General features: G+C 37.2%; 1 protein-coding gene across 2 annotated transcripts in view; it reads right to left on the bottom strand.

Annotated features, from left to right (window-relative positions):
- MIS18BP1 (MIS18 binding protein 1) overlaps positions 1-23,643 on the bottom strand; it is a 47,725-nt gene extending 24,082 nt beyond the window's left edge. Inside the window, exons 1-8 of one of the 2 annotated variants that reach the window (XM_027572680.2) lie at positions 22,433-23,643; positions 17,945-18,579; positions 12,928-13,403; positions 6,774-6,847; positions 4,665-4,795; positions 2,270-2,357; positions 914-1,071; positions 160-311 (exon numbers count right to left, since the gene is read on the bottom strand). In XM_027572680.2, the coding sequence (XP_027428481.2) occupies positions 160-311; positions 914-1,071; positions 2,270-2,357; positions 4,665-4,795; positions 6,774-6,847; positions 12,928-13,403; positions 17,945-18,485 (1,620 nt within the window). In that variant the 5' untranslated portion in view covers positions 18,486-18,579; positions 22,433-23,643. The remainder of the gene's footprint in view (positions 1-159; positions 312-913; positions 1,072-2,269; positions 2,358-4,664; positions 4,796-6,773; positions 6,848-12,927; positions 13,404-17,944; positions 18,580-22,432) is intronic. The other variant, XM_027572679.2, reaches the window with a different exon arrangement.
- Between the last annotated feature and the right edge of the window lie 285 nt (positions 23,644-23,928).

Genomic DNA, 23,928 nt, shown 5'->3' with positions numbered 1-23,928 from the left:
TTTTCCAACAAGACACAGAGAAAATAAATATCAAGACACTGTCAAGATGAACAAAAGGCTGATATTTAACAGAATTCATAATTTTTGATTTGGTCCCGAACCTTTTCAGTAGCATCACACCACTACTCTACATTATCACAGTGTACAGTAAAAGCTTACCTGATTAGATAAGTCATTTCCTCCTCCATTTTGAAAAGTATTATTTACTTGGTCATCTGGGAGACTTAATGGTGGTTTATTTTGGCAATTACCATGGCACACGTTTAATTCTGTGGCTCCTGGCAACCTACTGCGCTTACCATTTTTCACTTCTATGTGTACAAAGATGGAGATATCAATAAATTATTATATAGAAGATAAGCTGCCTTTCCACATTAAAGAATTCACTTTCAAAACTGTCATCTAGAAAGAGTAGTAAGTTAACGTTCATACTTTTTTCCAGCAGGAGGTAAGGTGGGATGTGAGGCAGATTATAGTTTTGGCAAAAAGTTGACACAACAGTTCTGCCAGCTACCTTTATAGCAATGGTCATTCAAAAAAACATGCCATTCCCTCCATGAAAGCAAACTGGTTTTGTCTATTAACAAAAATGTAATTTAATATAAAAATTTAGGCATCTGTAATATAGGTCCAAGGTAGGTTGTTAGCCTAAATACTTAAGTCTAGGAAACTGAAAGAACAATCATCTTTCATTGACATGTTTATTAGTGTTTTTGATTCTGATGAACTAAAATGTAATATTTAAAGAAGTAAGCAGAATGCTATGAGCAGACTGCACTGTAGTTTTTCAAGTATAAAAAATAAGAATTTAAGGCAGTGTAAGTCAAAAACTCAATATAATATAAACAGATAAATGTGGAGCTCATGTAAGAATTTACCACCATACCACGAGAAAAAAAAAGAGCAAACATACCCAAATGACAACAATCAACGTCATAAGTAGTGCTGGCTCTTTGGAGGACATCTGTTTGGTTTTCTCTTGCATTATTTTTTGATGATTTTCGTATATCAGGGACAAATCTTCCAGTTTTCTGTTTTTGTCTGGCCTTTCCCTCTTTCTTTTCACAAGCCCTAAAAACAAGTATAGTATTTTTCCTCTAATATTTGTTCTCAAAAAACAAAAACAAAACATACAAATAAAGTCCCTCGGATAAAGCTTCCCCCCACCCAGCAAAGATTACCTTTAATCTTACATTATTTAAGCCTTTATGACTTCTACCTCTTCCCCCACAAAGAACTGAAGGACAACACCTTAAATCAAAAGAATCAAATAAAACCTTGTAAGTGTTTACTACTCTATGCTCTTTTATTTTCTACTTAAGCTAATACTGTAAGAAAATTACAGGACAAATGCTGCCAGTTGCCTGTTTTTGGAAATAAATTTTACTGAAACACCGCCGCATTCATTCATTTAAGTACTGTCTACGGTTGCTCTTCCGTTACAAAGGCAGAGTTGAACAGTTGATAGAGGCAGTATGCCCATAAAAACACTTCCTATCTGGCTCTTTACCAGACCACCCCCTCCCCGCATTATAAGTTATACAATTATACTGTGATTAACTTATATCACTGTATCCTCTATGAGTTCCTTTAATGGCAAGAATTAATCAAATTTTCTTTGCTTTCCCTGTGCCAGCACAGTGTCTGCTAAGCAACTGATAATAACTACTGAAGAAATGAATGAAAGAAAAAAGATCAAGAACTTTACACTCATGTTTAACAGCAACATGCCTCTTAAAGGGTGGCTGAATGAGGATGCTCCCTGAAATGTCAACAGTGTTATTTTCCTTTTAGATTTATTCCATATGACAGAAGTTCTAGTAAAGTATTACTGCTGAAGTTCTAGTAAAGTATTACTGCTTTCTAAAAATCCAAAACCAGAGGGCGCCTGGGTGGCTCAGATGGTTAAGCATCTGCCTTCAGCTCAGGTCATGATCCCAGGGTCCTGGGATCGAGTCCCACATCGGGATCCCTGCTCCTTGGGAGCCTGCTTCTCCCTCTGCTTTTCTCGCTCTCTGTCTCTCATGAATAAATAAAATAAAATCTTAAAAATAAATAACTAAATAAAAGTCCAAAACCAGAGAGAACTTCAAAACTAGCATTCCCCACCCCCCCCAAAAAGAAATTAAAACCAATTTACATTGGTTACATGGACAGATATTTTTATAAAAGCCCCTCAAATTTTATATGTAAAATGGGTGCAGCATTTTATCAAATGTAAATTATACCTTAATAAAGTTACTTTTTTAAAAGTTAAGAAGTACTTTACCTTAATTGTTCCAGAAAATTATCAATATGCTCTTTCCATTTGTCTGGAAAGCCAAACATAAACTTCCTTATGAGACAGTTTGGATATCCTATTTAGCAATAAACAAACAAAAATTATCTAAAAGCCGAGAATTTTAAAGACATGTCATTGATTCATTAGATCATTGAAAAAATATATACTTATTGCTCACTTTGTGCCAAGCACTGCCACAGATATTAAGGATTCAGGAGTTAACAGAACAAAAATTCCTGCCTTCATGGAACTTGCCTTTTAGTGTGAAAGAGAAAGCAAACCAATAAATAAACATCTTGTTTGTTAGATGGTCATCAATGCTATGGAGAAAAATTATGCAGTCAATGGGCAGAGGGATACTAGTGTATTTATGCTGGTGAGGGAAGAGGGGTGCAGGCAGCATTTTTAAAAAGGACAGTCAGAGAGGTTCTCACTGAAATAGCATTATTTGAGTAAAGCTTTGAAGGACATGAGGGAGAGAGCCATGTGGCAATAAGGGATTAAAACACTAGAAGCAGAGGGAACGAAACAAAAGGCTGTGAGGTAAGAAGAGTATGCCTGGCCTGATGTAAAAATTAGTATAGTTGGAGTGGAGTGAAAGAAGCTAGTACTAGGAAACTACTCAGAAGGGAATAGAGGCAGTAGGGGAACACGGAAGATGGTAAGGCTCTGGGGTCATTTTATGGACCCAGTCTTTTATTTCGGGTGAGATGGGAAGCTATAGAAAGACCCTGAGCAAGGGAGCCACAGGATTTGACTTACTTTAACGGGACTGTATTAGCTGCTATTTTGAGAAGTCTATAGAAATACAAGTGAAGAAATAATGAGACCAGTTAGGATTCTGCAATGGTTCAGACGAAAGATAAGGGAGGTCTGGACCGCAGAGGCCAGCAGAGGCCTGGCTTCCCGATAAATTATGGAGATAATGCCGATAGGATGTACTGACCCACTAAGTGTGGGTGTGAGAGAGACTGAAGATTCAAGATGCCTCCAAGGATCCTGGCTAGCCACTGGAAATAAGGAAAGAGGGGGGATCGACCTAAGCAGATTTCAGGGAGAAGACCAGGTTTTAGACATATCAAATTTGAGATGCCTGCAGACATCCTAGTGGAGATGTCAAATGGGCAGATGGAAAATGAATTGAGTGGCTTGAGGAGTTTTTTTGGTAAGAGATAGAAATCCAGCGTTTGTCACCATATAGATGAAAGTTAAAGTCTAAAAGAAATCAGCACATCACTGAGTGTATATAAAGAGCCACAGTCTACCCCATTACTTAGAGGCAAAGAAGAAAGAGCAAAATAAGCAAATAAACTAAGAAGGAATAGAGAGTAAAACAGCATGAAAATCTGAATACGGTGTTCCAGAAGGCAAATAAAGAAGTATTTCAAGGAGGTAAGTAGGACTAACTGCAATAAGCATATACTAGATTTAGCAATGTGGGGGCCCCTGGTAACTCTAATAAGGACTGTTTGGTAAAGAATTGCAATTTAAGGTATGACTAAAGAGAATTTTTTAAAAATGGGGAAGAATTCAAGGAATTAGAATCTTCTGAGTAGTTTTTGCTGTAAACAGTAGCTGAAATAAGTGGGGTTAAAAGGGTTTAAAACTGTTTTGACAGGATAAGGGAGAATTACCGGAGTGATATCCTTGAGTGAAAGAGGGAAAATGGAAAGTAGGGTACAAATGGATAGACTCACACAGGAACATGGACAGTTCAGAACAAAAGCAGATATAGACGCAAGCAGCTTAGTAGATGTGATGGTGAAGTTCTCTTCTAATTGTTTCTATTGCTCAAGTGCTCCCCTCCCTCCCCAAGCACCTCTCCTGTGAGAGGAGAAAAGGAGGTATTGAAAATTTGTAAAAATGTGCAGTAGTTATCAAGGAGGATGGGAGAGTGAATGCAATAGGGAAATGCGGTAGGATGCCAAGTGGTACCAAGAGACAACAACTTGTTGCTGGTAATCACAAACTTAAAGTAAAATAATCAGGTATATTCTTCTTCAGCCACATTACTGTGCACAAGGCATAGGCAGAAAATTAGAATAATACAGGACTGGGGTTGTGCTGGGCAGGTTCAACAAACTAGAGAGTAATAACCTTATAAACCTATAACCTTATAAAGCAATTCCTCACAAAACAACATCTCACTTGAATTTTTAAAAATCACTGGACTTATTTAAACTGTCAATAAGGGTGATTAAATCAGAGAAAAATAGTCAACACATATAACAGTTTTACATAATGTGGTCAATTCTGTTTTAATTTTTTTGTTTTGATTGATTCATAATTTTAAAACACCTAATTAAGAACAAAAAATAGATATCACTTAGAAATATGGTTAACTGCTTCATTTAAAGTAATTTATAATAATGACAGTCATTACCTGCTTCCTTCATGGAAATCCGGTCTATCATCCCTTTTAATATATAAATATTTCCTGATAAAGTCCTAAGTTTGTTGTGCTTAATCCGTTCTATAATGACATTACTGTGCCAATATATGTTAGGGATATCTCTAGGAGAAAATTAAAGGCCAAAGTATTCACATTTTACCAGTAATCACAATGTACATATATAAGTATACAAACTCTTAATAGAAAGTAATAAATTCGCACTCCAGCTACATTAGCAGTATTATTCATTTAATTACAAAACATCTGAGGGCCAAACATTGTAGCAGAACTCAACTGCCTGGCTAATGTGATCCTCAGAGTATGTACCAAGAAATTGTACTGTGGCCAAACCAAATCACTAACATAAAATTTATCATTAGCAAGGAAGCAGGGGCCTTCTCTAAATAACTGATGCAGACAATGCTTGCAACTTCATCTTAACTGATGTCAAGTTTCCGAAGAATGTTTTCCTGTCCCCTCCTCAGGGCCTATACTGTGTTAGCTTTCATGCAGGTAAATAGTTTAGATTCCTCTAATCTTGCAGGGTTTTTTTTTTTTACCCTCACTACCCATCCAAGTATTTTTACTTTCCTCTTTGAAAAGTACCAAAAAGAGGTTCCAACTGGGAAAAAGACAAACTGCAAGATCAAATCACTAACCCATAAATCTACTCTTCATATTTACTTAAATGAAGCTAGGAATATAAAATAGAAAGAATATAAAGATGTATTAAACACTGAACATTCCCAATTCATCATATAACTAGTAATAATCACACTAATTATTAGTGTAATATGACAGTTAAGTTCCTTTCATTTAGTCAAATGAGATTAAACTCATACATATTTTAATACAGTGATCTTGTGCTTTTTTGTTTTATTTTACTTAACTAACATTTAAATAACCTCTGAAACAAATAATACATGATATGTTAAAAAAAAAAAGATAGCAGGAAGGGAAAAATGAAGGGGGCGAAATCGGAGGGGGAGACAAACCATGAGAGACTATGGACTCTGAGAAACAAACTGAGGGTTCTAGAGGGGAAGGGGTTGGGGGGATGTGTTCACCTGGTGATGGGTATTAAAGAGGGCACGTACTGAATGGAGCACTGGGTGTTATACTCAAACAATGAATCATGGAACACTACATCAAAAACTAATGATGTAATGTATGGTGATTAACATAAAAAAAAAAGTCCCCCCCCACAAAAAAAAATAGGAAAGATACAGAAGTTAAATAAATAGCACTCCAAAAGCACTGTTCTCAAGTCTTACAAATATTAACTTTAATATTCAAAATAACCCAAAGAATAGGTAAAATTATTACCATTGTGCAGAAACTGAGACTGAAAAAGGATAATAACTTGCCCATGTTATACAGCTAGTAAGGCAGCAGCAGTGGGATTCCAACAAAGGCAACAAAGACCACCTCTTTGATACTAAGGAAATTGGCCCAAGACAAGCAGAAATAGAATGGGCAAGACATTTTAAATAAGCAACTTATAAACTTCTAGGTGAGTACCCTGAACAGTGATATATTATTACAACCTTTTATTACAAATTTTTTTAACCCCTAAGAAATTGGTTTTGAAAAAGAGACAATGTTGCTAATAGAGTAGCAAAATTAGGCAAAGCCCACTTACCTGATGATGCTTTTGCTTTAGGGAGAACCAGAGAGTGCCAATGATTACTTAATATGTAGCTGTATGGCAAAGTTTTAAATAATTCTGATTCCTTTTCTGGATCAGTAATTTAGATCTGGTTGTCCCAATTTAGATGTGAGAATCTGGACTGAAATGCATGTAGTAAATATTAACTACCCATATATAATTAAGCAGAGAACACCAGTCCACTTATTAGAACCTCTGAAAAAAATAAAGCATTGTGTATACAAATTTGAGTTCTTACTATTCTAAAAGGAAATTAACAGGTGAAAACAAGAAATCTGGTTACAATCAACTTGGCCAGCTTCTGCACAGTCCTTTTACTTTTCTGGCTTTAGTCTGTAACCTTGTTACAAAGTGTTTTATAAGAAGATGCATCTCCTTTTAGCTCTTATACACTTATAAATTTTATTAGAATACAGAAATGTTATACTTACGTCAATTTTCCTTCTACACATATAGCAGTATTATTATTAATGATTTTAATCATCCATTCCTGTAGCTGGATCACCTAATCAGCATAAAATCAAGTATATATTTCCTATGTTACTTGTAGCAAAAACATTACAAAATCAATTTACATCAAATTAAAAGAAAAAAACTCATATACTTAGTGCTCATCTATATAAGAATCACATTCTATTTTAAATAGTAATAAGGTAGAAACTCTTGTATACAATAAAACAGAAAAGAGGGAGATTGAATGGAGGTTGTACTGCATAATTTTTTTCTCCAATCCAGAATCAGTTCTACATCAAATATTCTTAATATCAAATATCTCAATCACTGGAGAAAAAAAAAATCACCGAAAATTCTAAGGTATTCATTAAAGACCAAAGAGCTAACTTAGATAAAAGAGTCAGTTGTGTAGTATACACTTCACCATCATTCTTATCCCTAAAAAATATAGCATTTTTTTTTTTGCAAAGTTGATTTGGAGTTGCATTTAATTTTCTTTAACTACAAAGGTGATTGCTAATAATCTGTATTTAACAGCATTCTATTCCAGAGCAGATATCTAAACAGCTCAGAGAATTTATTTTAGGACAAAATCTTATTGTAGAGGAAAATTTCTGTGAATGTCTGTGTTAGAAATTGCTTCTACTAACAACTTAACACTGAACTATTTCTGATGAGAAATTCAGCAAAAGTCATAAAATAACTAATTTGAGTAGCCATTTACTTTACATACAAAAAATTATAAATTTGTAAAGAGAAATTCTTCAGTGGTAGTTTTATGCTGAGCCAGAAAAAGATGCTAAAATAGAAGGTGCTCCTAGTTATTGCACTTCTCTTCAATTATGTTTATTTTTTATTTTATATTTTTCCTCAATTATGAACAGGCAATGAAATTCCTTTTTATTTTTAATACTTCCACACTTGTAATTATCTAAGACAGATCAAGGAACAGTCAGATGGAGATGACATTAAAAATAAAAAATAGTACTAGGCATCTTAGATTCAATGACTCATGTTATCCTCATAACACTAGGAGGCAGGTAATATTTTATTCATTTTGTAGATAAAGAAAGTGTAAAGTCAAGTTAAGTAACTTGCCCAGGTCACACACAGCTAGTTAGGGGCACAGATTGGTTACAAATCTGGGAATTCTGGCTCCAGAATCTTGTACCAACCTGCTTACATAAAATATCAAAATGTTCATTCATATTCATTCAACAAAATATTTCTGACCTCTACTATATGCCAGGCACTGTTTTAGGCAGTGGGATTTGGCAAGAAACAAAATGGCTGCCCTATTAAGAGCAAACATTCATGTGTGTGTATGCTAATGTGCACTCACGGGGGCTGGGGGGTGGATGTGTAGAAGCAAGTGGGGTGGTGGTGGTTATATCCAAACAAATGGACAAATAATGTCTGGCAGTGATTATTATCAAAAATAAGTACAAGACATGCTTACTTAGATATGATAGAGAAGATCTTGGAACAGAGAACTGAATAAAGTGAGGGATAAGACATATGGGTTACCTGGGAATAGATTCTTCCAGGCAAAGGGAACAGGTACAAAGTCCCCAAGTAGTTAGCATAGAGACCACAGTAGCTCTAAAGGAATAAGCAAGAGAGCAAGAGAGGGGAGTAAGAGATGAGGTTAGGCATGTCAAGGACTGAATTATGTAGAGTCCTGTAAACTATGGTAAAGGCTTAAGGTTTTCTCTTGAGATAAAAAGTTACTAGAGATGGGTGCCTGGGTGGCTCAGTTGGTTAAGTGACTGCCTTCAGCTCAGGTCATGATCCTGGAGTCCCTGGATTGAGTCCCGCATTGGGCTCCCTGCTTGGCAGGGAGTCTCCTTTTCCCTCTGACCCTCCCCCCTCTCATGTGCGCTCTCTTTCTCTCTCTCAAATAAATAAATAAAATCTTTAAAAAAAAAGTTAATAGAGGATTTTGAGCAGAGTAGTGACATGATTTAATATTTTAAGGGGTTACTGGGTAGAAATTGGACTATATAAAGATTCTAACGGCACCCGGGAGGCTCAGTTGGTTAAATGTCAAGACTCTTCATTTCAGCTCAGGTCATGATCTCAGGGTCACGGGATCGAGCCCTGTGTAGGGCCATGCGCTCAGCAAGGAGTCTGCTTAAAGCCTCTCTCTCCCTCTCCCCCTGCTCGTGCACACTCTCTCTTTTCCTCTAGGGTAAACAAATAGACTCTTAAAAAAAAAAAGATGATGATGATGATGATGATTCTGGCTTCTGTTTGAAAAACAGAATGAAGGAGAGAGAGGCAACAGGGGGAGCAAGGAGACCATTAGGCTATTGTAGTAACCCAAGAGATTATGGTGTCCTGGACTAAGAGGTAGTGGCTGAATAATGAGAAGCGGCCAGATTCAGGACAGTAGAGCCAACAGGATTTCCTCACAGTTTGGATGTGGAGTATGATAGGAAAATAAGAGTCTCAAGTGAATCTAAAATTTTTATCTAAGTATTTGGGGGAGTGGTATTACTATGTACCAGTATGGGACACAATAGAGAGAAGTTTTGGGGGAAGAAATCAAGAGTTTAGTTTTGGACATACTAAATCTGAGATGCCTATTAGATATCAATGGAGAAGCCCTATAAACAATTGAATATGTGAGTGTGGGGTTTAGGAGAATGTTCTGGACTGGAGATATATATTTGAGAACTACCTGTAGAGAAATGGAATAAATGGAATTTAAAGCTACAGCACTGGATAATACAGTCTTGAGAGGAAGCAGCAAAGGGGAATGAGAAGAATGGCCAGTGAGATAGTAGAAAATCAAGAGTAAGATACCATGGAATTCAAAATAAAAAGCAATACAATGTTTTCAGAAGGATATTTTGATTCACTGTGTTAAACCCTTGTGAGCAACAGAATAATGAGAAATAATAATTATTGGGTTTGGTGATACGGAGATCACTGGTGAACCTGAAAAGGGCAATCTTCATGGAGTGATTTATGAATGTCCAAAGTAGAACATATTTAAGAGGGAATAAGAAGAAACAAAAACTGTGAATACATATACCTCTTTCAAGGTGTTTCACAGTAAATGGAAACAAAAAAAAAATGGGGTGATAGATGGAACAGGATAGGGAGTAATAGGAAGGTGGATTTTTTCTTTGCACTTTTTTTTAAATGCAGGCCACGTTTCAGCACATTTAAATGCTAACGGGAATTTTCCAGAAGACAGGAAACACCTGAGGGTATATATAATTAGAGAGACAAAGTTCTTTAGGTGGTAGGAGGAAATGAACTGGCCTTGAAAGGGGAGCACAAATTGTTCATCCATTACAAGAGAAGGGGAAGCAGAATATGTGGAGAGAGCAGCAAGTAGATTGGTGGATTTTATAATGGGAATATGAGTTTCAATAAATTGAGAATGAGGAAGAGAGAGGAGATTTGGAAGCTTTAAGAGAAAAAGCACGAAATATTATTCTAGGAAAGTCAAATGGATTAACAAGTGAAGTGTAGCAGGACTGATGTTCAATACTGAGAGCCCACTTAAGGTTTGCTCTCAAATTTAAAATGAGACTAGTGTGGTTGTGCATTTTGTTCCAGCCACCTGTTGCCTTTTTTTTTTTTTTTTTTTTTAGGATTTATTTTAGAGAAAGAGGAGGGGGGAGAGGCAGTGGGAGAGTCTTAGGCAGACTCTGTGCTGAGCACAGAGCCCGACATGGGGCTCAATCTCACAACCTTGAGATCAAGACCTGAGCCGAAACAGAGTTGGATGCTCAGCCAACTGCACCACCCAGGTACCCCTGCCTGTTGCTTCTTAGGTATATGAGTGAAATTTAACTAGGACCACAACTTGGTCAAAAGAGAACAGAGGGAGGGGCGCCTGGGTGGCTCAGTTGGTTAAACGACTGCCTTCGGCTCAGGTCATGATCCCTGAGTCCCAGGATCAAGTCCCGCATCGGGCTCCCTGCTCAGTGGGGAGTCTGCTTCTCCCTCTGACCCTCTCCCCTCTCATGCTCTCTCTCTCTCTAATAAATAAATAAAATCTTTAAAAAAAAGAGAGAGAGAGAGAACAGAAGGGAAAAGCAAGAGACCTGAGAGTTAAATCAAGGGAATGTTATAATGATGGGACCATGGAATCTGTAAGGTAAAGAGGGAAATGAGGACAGGAGAGCATTGATGGACTAAAGGGTGCCTTAGTAAGGTGGAGTATTGATGCTAGGGGTAGAATGATCTGGAAAGGCAGGAGCTGGTGAGAGCAGGATGCTTGAAAGTGAGAATGTGGTACATGTACTCGCAAAGACAAGGTATGAGTATGACTAGGGTAGAGGGTAATGGTAAGGGAAAGGTCATTTAAGATCAAGAATTCAGGGGCACCTGGGTGGCTCAGTCATTAAGCATCTGCCTTCAGCTCAGGTCATGATCCCAGGGTCCTGGGATCGAGTCCCACATCGGGCTCCCTGCTCAGCAGGAAGCCTGCTTCTCCCTCTCCCACTCCCCCTGCCTGTGTTCCCTCTCTCCTTATGTCTCTGTCAAATAAATAAATATAAAATCTTTAAAAAAAAAAAAAAGATCAAGAATTCAAGGAGGCTGGATGGATCATCTATATGGATGTTAGTGTCACCAGAATTGATGACAGAAATAGTAGCAGAAGAAAAAGTAACAGGTGTTAAATGCTTTAATAGTAATGCAAGGTCTTGACTAGCAGGTTGTATTATATAGGACTACAAGAAGGAACAGGGAGTGATAAAGTCTTATAGCACTTATTTCAAAGAAGCTGAGGAGAGGGGGAGGGGTTGTATTAAAGAGAAGGACAATGGCCTGAAATAATAATGAGAAACAAAAGAGATACATTATATCCTCTTTAGGTCCAACATTGTGGGATATGGGAGAAAAAAGAGCCACCATTTAAGAAAAGAAGCCATATTTTGGTTAGGGCAAGGTTAAGAAATGTACACAGAAAATTGAGAATTTAACATTTTGCTGATGATACACCTTGAGTTCAAGAGGGTACAATGCAATGTTTGGAGATGAGAGAGAGATTGGGTCAGAACTAGGGGATGTACAGAACTGTATATAGATAAGAGTCTTGGGAGGCTTGATCTTTTTGTAGTAAGATAAACAGCACTGTAGCAATGACAGAAACAGTACTGTGGGATCTCCCATTACAGTTGTCTTCAAACTTTTTTGCCCAACTCACCTCACACATTTTTAAAGCAACATCTAAAAATTTTCATTGTTAAGTCTAACTATTTGCAAATAATGCAATTTCCAAAGAATACATTGAGATATAAAACTGTAACTGTTGTGGGGTGCCTGGGTGGCTCATCTGGTTGTCTGACTCTTGATTTCAGCTTAGGTCATGATCTAGGGGTCTTGGGATTGAGCCCCACATTGGGCTCCACACTCAGGAAGGAGTTGGCTTGAGGATTCTCTCCTTCTCTGTCTGCAAACCACCCCACCCCTCATGCACTCTCTAAAAGTAAATCTTTAAAAAAAAACCGAACAAAACCAAAACTATAACTGTTACATCACACTTCCAACGTGGGGCTTGAACTTACAACCCTAAGATCAAGAGTTGCATGCTTTACTGAAGCAGCCAGGCACCCCTCAAATTTAGATGGAATTTAAATACCACTCTCATCCTTTTAAAAATTTATGGACAAACCTTTAACAATTGGAAATTTTACATTCTATCTTTCTCCCTGAACTTGTATTCCATTCCACTTCAGAGAATTTATCCTAATGTAACATAGTGTGATAGCCTAAAGTGTTTTATTGATCACTCTGTATTATTTTACAATAGGAAAAATTCTCAAGTCTTCAGAAGGTGTAATCCCTTTCTCTTTTAATTGCTGTTAATAGTACTCCAAGAATCAGAAAAAAAAAAAATTAAGAACAGAAATGAACGCAGTGTTCATCTCCAAAGGGAGTAAGTAAATTGTTGAAAATTATACAACTAGTAATAGAGCAAGGTTAAGACTTAACACTTGGATTCTCTTACTTTCAACCCAATGCTCTCTTCGCTAGGCCACAATGCCTCTACACTAAATAATAATAAAACAAAAAAATGAAGCTACTGTTAATGACAGCTTAAGAGCTCAGTTCTTAAAGAACAAGAGGGTAAAAACATAAATGTAAATCTGCCTTAAGTTGTCCTACCTTATTATTTTTAACTCCATTTGTAAGAGTTTGAAGTGTATTTGGAGGAGAATGATTTGAAGCATTTCTTTTTGATTTCCGAGGTATTGTTATATGAAATCTTGGAGTTGCAAGCACAATTTTACATGTATCATTCATGGAACCCAGAAGATCAGTCTCTCTGGGCATTGTGTTCTCATTAATTTCCTGTTGTGAAGTCCTTTCTGTTGTCATCTTACTATCAGAAACCATTGACTGACCATCATTTTTAACAGGAACACAGTTAGTATTGAGAGTGTCAACAGCAGTATTTTGGGATTTTTCAATAACAGAATCAACGCCTTCTAAAACAAAGGTGTCCTTTTTAGACTTCGTGGTTACAAATGTATTCTCCCTTGAGTGAAGAATTTGTTTAGTCAACTGAGCTCTAGGTAATGTCTTGTTGGAGAATCCTGCAGCTGAAACATTTTCATGTTCTTGGTTCAGAAATGGAGCCTCTGCAAAAAATACAAGACCAAACATTTATAGAAGAATTTATAGAAGAATCATATGAAATTAAAAGATGGAAATAGAATGATATCAAACTGTTTATATTAAAAAGAAGTGTTCAGGTTAGGAATGCTTCACCCTTCTGCTCAGTCTTTCTCTGAAAGGGATGCCTACATAGGGAGAATAATTATCTAGAACATTCAACTATACATTCATCAAAACAAAAAGCACTTTACCATAAGTTAAATTATGCAGAGATGCTTTCTTTTCCTGCTGACACTGAATCTTTTGCTTTATCAGAAGGAAAGTACTATTTGATGATTCTAGAGGAACTTCTTGCACTGAGGTTGAGTTTTGTTTTGTTTTTTTTTAAAGAAAGAGGAAATTGAATTGTATTAGTCACTGAGAAGAAAAAAATGTCTTTTACTTACATTCAAAAATGATCAGATCAATATAGTATACTTCTGTAAGATAGGAGTTACATTTCCCTTTTTATCTTCTCATGCTTTCATCACATTCTCTGTATCTACAGTATGCTGGGAAAGAATTTTTTAAAAACTCTACATGTTATAACTTGCCAGCTCTAGACAAAAGTTTATTACTGGACTTAGAAGCTTAGTGATCTGGAATAAAATTCTGGTGCTACCACAAATCAGAGAGGTATATCTTAAGATTATATATGAAGTGCCATCCAGTCTTGAAAATTCTGCTTCCGCTTCTGGTTGCTGTAAATTTCTAAAACATGAAAGAACAGTTGAAGAGGTGTAGCTTGTATGTTAAAAGCTGCAATGTTGTGACTCAATAGCAGACACGACCATAATTTATATGCCTTTAACATCTCTTTAGTAGATCTTCAAAGACAAAAATCTGGTAGGCTTATCTACTAGACAAGTAGGGACTAATAGTACTGCTTACATTTTATTCTACTTTATATCCTAGGTGGTTAAGTTTCATTTCTTGAAGGTAGAAATGTTTCTTTCACAAAAAGGGGGAAGGTAACAGACTTAAAATTGGAAGAAAAACTGAATTATTTTATGTTTAATTTCAAATATTCTGACAAAAATTGGTAGTGATTACGCTTTAGTAAATATGCAGCTTTAGCTTTAGAAATCTTTTTTTTTTTTTTTAAGATTTTATTTATTTATCAGAGAGAGAGAGAGACAGAGGCAGGCAGAGGGAGAAGCAGGCTCCTTGCTCAGCAAGCAGCCCGATGTGGGACTCGATCCCAGGACCCTGGGATCATGACCTGAGCCGAAGGCAGACGCTTAACCGACTGAGCCACCCAGGCGTCCCTAGCTTTAGAAATCTTAATATAAAGATTTTATTATAATGATGTGTATCATAAAAGAAGGGTAAAATTCTATTTCTTTAACTAATTCTACTAGAAATGGCATGGCAATGCAGTAAAGACAAGTAGGTAATTCAATCAGATATAACATACTATAGAATCTAGGTCATTTATCTTAGAGTACAAAGTCCAAGCAGATTCTCCAAAAGGTCTCTGAAATTACATACAAAATTTGTGCATTTTCTGGGAAAAGAGTCATCGGGTTCTCAAAGCAGTGAGTTATTTCCTCCTCTCTAATTCCACTTGACAAATAAGACATGCTTTAATGTGCATTATTTGCTTCTCCCTTATCTCCCAGACTGTATGAAACATAGATTTTGTGTACTCCCCTACCTCCATCCTAAACTCCCTTAGATACTCTGCTTTTTGTATCAAAATATATCACTGTCTTTGAAATGCAACAATATATCCACAGTCTATTGTGTATTAAAGCCATGGGCTTTCAAATAAGTACCTATATTAATTCTCAGCACATCACTTATTACCTGTGAGATGTGGAGCAGACATAACCTCTTTGTAAGCCCCATTTCCTAGACTATTAAATGAGCATCTACCCATAGTGTCTGCTGAAAGGTTTAGGAGATAGTGCATGTAAAATATGTTTATCAATTACTGCAACTCATTAAAATCTCTACTTCAAATGTCCCAAATTCTGATCATTCTACCTTTCCAGATCATTCTCTCAAATCCAAAGACTATCCTAACACCATCTAACACTTCTTCACACTTCTTCATCTTCCTCAGGTCCTCTTTTCTCTGTATAACTAACTTAAATTTCATGGTCCCCTTATACACACACCTCATCTCCTTTGTCCTCTTCATTGTAGTTGAAAAAATTACAATCTTGATAAAATCCAACTCCCTGCCTATTCCCCAGCAGCACCTATGCAGGGCTAAAGGAAAACTCAAAACCACATTGACTGCTCTCATTTAAGTTCATGCTCACAAGTCTCAAGTAGGTCCTTAATGTTGCACAAGAAATCAAATTTAGGCATAGACCATTTACTCTTCCACTCTCCTATATTATTTAAACCCCCACCTCCTCAAACTTTAATACCAGTTTCTCATGCTCACTTTCAGCTGATGACTTTATTGTCCACTTCAGATTATTTCTTAAATCATATAACACTGCCTATCTTCTTGTTTGATTTATGATGTTTATGTTCCTAGCTAAGGCCAAAACTTCCACTTTCAGATTCTGTTCCCTCTCAAATACTCAAGGGTATCATACTACCAATTTTAGTTTTTCCTTCCCGACTGGATCAGCCCCAATAGCAGACAAAAATGTTCTTCCACCATACATTAAAAACAATAAAGTATATATATATGTATATTAAATATATATATGTATATATTTAAGTAGGCTTTAGGCCCAACATGGGGCTTGAACTCAACAGCCCTGAGACTTGCACACTCTACAGCCAGCCACCCCAAAACTATTTTAAAACCATACTTTCCATATTTCTTTCCTCTCTTCAAAGAGTTGTCGATACTTACCACTGCCAATTTCTCTCCTTCACATTCTCTCTTGAACCCTTTGAATCATGTTTTTGATCCTATCACTCCACCAAATCCCCCCATCAAAGCCACCAATGACCCTCATGTTGCTAAATCCAATGGTTAAATCTCAGCCTTCACCTCACTTGACTGATAGCAGCATTAGATACAGTGAAAGACTCCTTCCTTAAAGCATTTTGTTCTGGGGCACCTGGCAGGCTCAGTCGTTAAGCATCTGCCTTCGGCTCAGGTCATGATCCCAGGGTCCTGGGATCAAGCCCCGCATCGGGCTCCTGCTCGGCAGGAAGCCTGCTTCCCCCTCTCCCACTCCCCCTGCTTGTGTTCCCTCTCTCATTGTGTCTCTCTCTGTCAAATAAATAAATAAAATCTTAAAAAAAAAAACATTTTGTTCTTTTGGCTTCCAAAGTATCACTTCCGGTTTTTCTTCCTCCTTCTAATCTTCTTGTGGTTCATTATTTATCTTAACTTCTAAATTTTGGGATGCCTCAGGACTCATCCTTGAATGTTTTCTCTTCTACACTTACTCCTTGATGATCTCATTTAATCTCTTCAAATACCACTTAAGTGCTAATGATTCCCAAATGTATTTTCTCACCTGGATCACTTCCCTAAATCCCAACTAATTTTTTTTCAACAGGCTAATCATATCTACACTTCAATTTTTAATAGATATATCAAAATTAACATACAAAAACTTAATTACTGGGCACCTCCCCGCCCTGTCTATCCCATTTTAGTTAAATTACTCCATCCTTACAGCTACTCAAGCAAAAAAAACCCAGAACCAAATAAACAAAAACACCCTAGAGGTGGTTTTACATTTTTTATATCTTTATAAAAGATATATAAAAGATATATACCTTTTATATCTTTTTAAAAAGATTTTATTTACTTTCTTTATATAACTTTTTATATCTTTACATTCCACACCTTTGTATCTTTTACATTCCACACCCAGTCTATGAGCTCTTCCTTCAAAATACACCCAGAATCCAACCACTTATTATTTTTACTGCTACCACTAAACCAAACCAACACCTTATCTCACCTAGATAAATGCACTATTTCAAATTGACAGCAAGTGGTATTTTAAAAATATGTCAGACCTTCACACTTCTCTGCTCAGAACCCTCCACTGAGTTATTTGCTCACGTAAAAGCCCAAACTCTTACATTCACCTATAAGGCTCTACATTATCTGTATCTGTCCCCCTCCTCCCCCACTTCTGTCCACTCACTCTATGATACACTAATCTCATAGCTGGTTCTTGAATTTTTGAGAAATGCTCCTATTCCAGGGTATTTGTATCAGCTATTAGTTTGTCTGCATTATCCTTCCCAATTCTTCCAATATTCTATCTGTATCTATCACCTCCTTTAATTTTTTGGCTCACATGCCATCTTCTCACTGAACCCTATCCTGACCACCACATGGAAAACTGCAGCCCACTCAACTCTCCCCATCATCCTTACTCTGTCTTTTCTTTCCATAGCACTTCTCTTCTATTGTACTATAAAAACTATTTAAATCTGTCTCTCCCACCACCTAAATATGAGCTACTTACACAAGGATTGGGACTTTTGTCCATTTTGTTCACTCTTGTATCCTGAGTACCTAAAACAGTATCAGACACAATAAACACAACACATCATAGCTTTTCAATCAACACATAATAAAACTAACCTCTTGGTGAATTGTTATCTGATTGGGATGATCTGTTATTTTCCTTTTCTTCGCAGACGTAGGTATGCTGCAATACTCTTTTCTCAGCTCCTTTAGGAGTGAAAATTTTGTTTTCACTTTTTGGTGGTTCTAACAAACTACAGTTTCCTGATGCTTGTTCTTGCTTGTCACGCAGTACTTTTTCTTTCATTCTTTGAAATATTTTTCCTGGTGATTCATAGTTTGCTTTATTTTTTAATCTATCCTTATTGGGCTTTATAGCACTGATATCAAGAGAGCTGTTAGAGGTGGTAGCCTCTGCTAGCATGGTGGAATGAAATATATTTTTATTATTAAAATTTGTCACTTCTCGAAAATGATTCTTTTTATGGTCATTCAACGTTAAAGAGGGGTTGTGATATTTTGCCAAATCTTTTACAGGAGTAAGCGTGCCTGCAGGAATGCTGTCAAAAAAGATTGCATGCATGGGCGTATTTCTTCTTTGAGAAGATGTCTCTGAAGACAAATAAATTCCTGGATGTTTCAAAGGTGTTGCAATCATCTTGATAAACAGTAGAAACAAATTTTCTCTAACAGATAATTCACTTAAACACAATATTCAGGATAGCAGACCTTCAGCAGGGGCCCAGAGGAACCTGTAATTCAATGTGAAATCAACCTTTATCATGCTTTGGTGCAAAAAAGTTTATTTGCTTTCCATAACAATATTATTCTAATTAAAAGGCTTAACTAGTTCATAACAACACTGGATAATCTATAGCTCACAAATCTAAGGCTTTATATTTTTGTTAAAGACTCATTTTATTATTTTAGATGAACAGTTTGGTCTTTAAATTTACTTCTCTAGAAAAAAGCAGTATTCACCAAATCATCTACTTAGTAACTATAAAAATTGAACTTTGAGTATCTGATTTTTAAACATACTTGAACCTCAAGTCCTGGAGGTTCCAATCCAATATCTGCATCAAAAAGCATTAAATCTGCATATGGCACTATATTAGACTATAAAAGATTAAATTTCACAAACATCGCTTTTCCTTTTAGGCACTTAAATTTTAAGGCAGCAGCTATGATGATACATCCTAATGAAAGCTAAAGATTCACTCAAGTTTTTAGTTAAATAATTCCCAATCCTGATTTTGTTATGCTGCTGAACATTTTAACTATGAGGTTTTGGTTGAAAAACTCTCAAATCAAAAGTAAACTATACTCATTATGATTTTTTAAAAAATTAATGCTATTTAGAATTTTTAGAGGAAATCATGTATTTGAGCATACATGGTCTTAGACTTGTTTGGGCTTGTTTTTATAAATATATTTTATTTCCCACACCTATAAATGAAGATTCTAGGTGATGAACCATATAGTTGTGTTTTGTAATACTTGGTAAATAAATAAAACATTTCCACCTAAGGAGCTTGGAACTTACTAGTTTCAACTTACTGCACCTCAATTGCTGAATTTATAAGTATTCTAATCAGTATATGACATCATATAAACAAAAAGTGTACCACAGAAAATCAAGTATCTTTAAGTAACTTGTGTGAGAAGTATGCAAGTTAAAAATTCAGACACAAATAGCATTTTATCCAATAGTTTATAAGAGAAAAAGAGGAATTATTCCTCAATAACAAGAGCTGACAAAGAAGGCTATCTTGGCAATCTAGTCCTGTGACACAAAAACTACTGAATTCTTCCACAGAATGTTAATTCAGTAAATATATACTAATAATGCATAGATTTATGTGTTTGGCAATGTGCTAGTGATAGGAATCCTGTGCTGAGAGTTAAAATACTCATTAGTGGTTCACTTTAAACTCTCAAAATAAAAAATGAATAAATTGGGACAACTGCACATTAAAAATTGGCAAAGTATGTACAGGTTCACATAATCTCAATTCCTCACAACCTAATGAAATGCTCAACAGGAAGTATAAAATGCAAATAAACTAGTCGAACTGAAAACAGGCCCAATCTGTAGTAGACAAACATTACTGTTTTCATCTAAAGGCAGATAATTATGGTCCCACTGAAAGGCTCGAAGAACCAGCATATAACTCCTCCTTCATGTTGCCCAACCTCTTCCCTCCCAATTCAAACATGTAGTAGGATGGAGGTGAGTAGTCAAGATTCTGGAAAACCTCAAATTCCACCCCCTCCAAAAAAAGACACAGAAGATTCCTAGGAGCCCCTCCTTCCTACTATGTGATGAATAGCAACTCAACAGACACTAAAAGAGTTGGCAATAGTTGTCTGTGGTTTCAGTGTGGTTGGTGGAAGAGAGGATGTAGAGGAAAAAAAAAATTACCTAGGATTTTGACCATAGAGGCTTTGCAGAATAGATACAGAAGCAAAACAGGAAATCACCAGGTAAAGGCCAAACTCTTAAAGCCCCATTCTCCTCCTAGTTAACAGAAGAGTAAAACAAAGAAAACATGATGCTCAGACTCTGATGGAAGAGACAGATGTTACAGGATGGGGATTCAGTAACAGGTATTCCTCAGGTTGAGGAAAAGAGTATCCTGAAGGCCAAGCAAAGGCTTAACCTAACAGATGGAGGTCACTAACAAGAAATTGTTAGTTCCTTCTTGGACTAGAGAAGAGAAGGTGAATTCTAAAATGGTATGCTTGTGCTTCACTAACTGCTTAAAACTATTTGGAAAATCTAATTGTTGCCATTTATTCTGAAAACTGACAAATGCTGATGTACTAAGAAAAAAATTGCTGGGGCGCCTGGGTGGCTCAGTCGGTTAAGCGACTGCCTTCGGCTCAGGTCATGATCCTGGAGTCCCGGGATAGAGTCCCACATCGGGCTCCCTGCTCAGCGAGGAGGCTGCTTCTCCCTCTAACCCTCCCCCCTCTCATGTACTCTCTCTCTCTCTCTCATTCTCACTCTCTCAAAATAAATAAATAAATCTTTTTAAAAAATTGCTATTTATTTAAAATAAAGACTCAGGCGTGAGAAAACCATTACATGAAAAAGCTAGCTATGAGCACTTTATAGTGTATGTAAATATACAGGTAAGGCTAAACAACTGTTTTTATCATGGATATGATTCTAAATATAACTGTTACTCTTCTTCCCAAAATTACATGAAAAGTTCTTCTCGGAATTTACTATAGTGGTAGCAGTAATAATAATAACTATTATCATTATAATTATAATGGAAAGGGTAAAAAATTCCAAAGCATACTAACCAAAACTGGGAGGTGGAGATGGGAAAAAATGAGAGAATTTTAAGTTAATTGGCAAATGATACACTTGGGGGGAAACAAACAAAAAACCCCAGCACTTGACATACAAAGGAATTGATTCAACTCAATTACTATAAATAACAATCAAAGTGGCCAAGTGAATCAATTTAAAAAAATGGTCAGCACAGAAAATGGCCAGAAGGCATGAAAGGCAATTAATAAAGAATACAAAAAGCCACTCAGTGAGTCAAATGACACTTCATTTTACTAATAAGCGAAGAAATGCAAATTAAAACAGTGGGTCTTCTTTATCAGATTGGAAAAGATTAATTTCAAAATATAGGTGTGCATGCTATCGACTACGAAATTCCACTTCTAAATTTTTTTCTTACAGAAACTACATTAAGAATGCAAATCTGTAAGTGATGCTAACGGTCAATATTTACTGCATGTACATCAGACACTACATAACCTTACAGCAATTCTGGAGAGTTTTGAAGATGGGGAAACTAAGGCACAGGTAGTTAAATAACCTGCCCAAGGTCCCACTGACAATGATTAAGAGCGGGACCTAAGTCTGACTTGAAGGCCTGAGTCCTTAAACAAGCACTATACAGTTCACTGAAGTACTGGACAAATTATAAACAATTTAGATCTCCACCACTATGGGACGAAATTCTGCTACATCCATACAATTGAATTCTATGTATTCAATAAAAAGATATATTCCTGAATACGTACTGACATAGAAAATAGCTAGGATATATTAAATAAAAAATGAAGGAATAGAAGACGTACAATTGCATTGCTGTAAAACACATGAGCATAAGCATGGGGAAAAAATCTGGAAGTGTACCGAATTGTGAACAGTGTTTAACTTTTAAGAGTGGAAGAAAGGGGCCCTCCATTTTCTAAATAATTTTATTAACATCTACGTATGTTTGCAACCAATGTGTAATTTAACCAGAAGAAATGAGCTCGATGGATCAATTGTTCTATAGCACCGTGGACCATGGGGTCCAAGGGCAGTGATGCACACAAATCACTCTAACGTAAAAGTTTTTTACTGTAAGTGATTTTAGAACAAAGGCCTAGAGCGTTCACCGTCGAAACGAATCTGAACGATAGTAGACACGCAACAACTATGTACACTACGAATGAGCAGTTTTGAGACCCCTACCAATGCCAAAAACGTACAAAAGCCCACGCGGGCCGAAAACACTGTGGGGCTGGGACTTTCAGCGCCAGAGGGGACCGATGGCAGGAGACGAGGGGACCGGGGCAAGTTCATACCTTGGGTGAAGGGCCTGAAAGAGCTAGAAGGCGGCAGTCCGGGATTGGCTTCGCGTGGGGTCAAGGCTCGCGCCTCTGGCCCAAGTCAGCTCCAGCCCCCCGCAGCCCGGCCTCAGGTGACCCTCACTTCCTCCGCGAGGTTCCCTGACACCCACAACAGTTTCGGAATTCAAATTTGAAGAGCCCGCCCTCCAGCCAGCCCCTGTTGGCGCGCTCAGGAACTGCGTCAGCTTGCGACTCGAGAAAACGGGGTGGCCCCTACCGCGCGGACAATGAGCTGTTTCCACAAAAGGAGGGTAACCCCAAGCTGCCAAGAGTACCGAAACCGCCGCTCTATTCTGCAGAATTCGTTTTGTTTTCAGAGGGCGCGCGCCCCTAACGGGTTTCGCCGCTCCTCCTGTTATGCTCTGCGGCAGGAAGGATTACGTCAGACGTCCTTTGCGCTCTCCTGCGCTACCGCGGTTTTTTAAATTTGGCCTTTCTCAGCTACCCTCCTCCCCTACGGGTTTGCTAGCTGGTGGTGGTATCTGTTGCTTACCGGTCTGAAGAAACAGCTTTCCGAGTACGTTTGAAAGAACTTTTAGTTTTCTATGGCCGTCTCATTTGAGAATGAGAAAGAACGTTTTGTTCTTGAGAGTATAATAGACAATGCAAAGTTATACTTGCAATGGGATGTTTAATTTGAGCTGTTTCCCCAAGAAGTGTGATGTTTTCTGAACCTGATTTTAAAATCGAATCCCAAAAGCTTTAATCTTGACGACTCTGTTGCAAAGCAGTTTGTGACAGTGCACTGAGACTGAGCCCTGCCAGTGATGCTCTACTCTAACCACCGCGGATTATGGTGCATCCTTCACCTCAGCGCCTTGGCAAGACGCATTCGCTGGGTGGAAGCATTGCATAGGGCGCCATGTTTCAGTCTTGGGGGCGGAGAAGGAGGAGCCAGAGGAGTAACAAATGTTTTCAGTTCTAAACCCCTTCTAGCTCTGATCCAGCATCTTCTCTCCATTAACTCCGTCCCCCTCCCCAGCAAGTCAGCATGGGACAGGAGAGTTCATTGTATTCCTCACCCAGGAAAATTCCGCAGCATCCTAGAACCATATATCGCATTTTTCCGTTAACACTGGACTGAACTGGTTGTAATGGATTAATTGTTTAAAGTGACTTTTGCAATCCCCTCGTCTAAATCCTGTTTTCACTAAATCTTGTGCACGTCGAATATTCAGAGTTCGAAATATAAATCTAAAATACGCAAATAAATGCAAGTAAGGAGAAGAAAACAGTTGAGGTGAGGAGAGGAAAGCAAATCTACATAAATAAAATGAAGTTTCTGTCTGTGCAGCATAATGAGAAAATGGCTGGACATGAATTTGCACCAGATTTTTGGGAAAAGCTAGACTTAAGATATCTGCTAAGTGACATGTATGAAAGCGTATGAAATGCACATTGTGTGAGAGAGATTTGAGGAGATAGGCATTCATATTCCAAAGCATCTGAGA

This window comes from Zalophus californianus, chromosome 6 (assembly GCF_009762305.2).
Source record: "Zalophus californianus isolate mZalCal1 chromosome 6, mZalCal1.pri.v2, whole genome shotgun sequence".
In the NCBI taxonomy this organism is placed as follows: domain Eukaryota; kingdom Metazoa; phylum Chordata; class Mammalia; order Carnivora; family Otariidae; genus Zalophus; species Zalophus californianus.
This window is presented reverse-complemented; position numbering and strand designations above follow the sequence as displayed.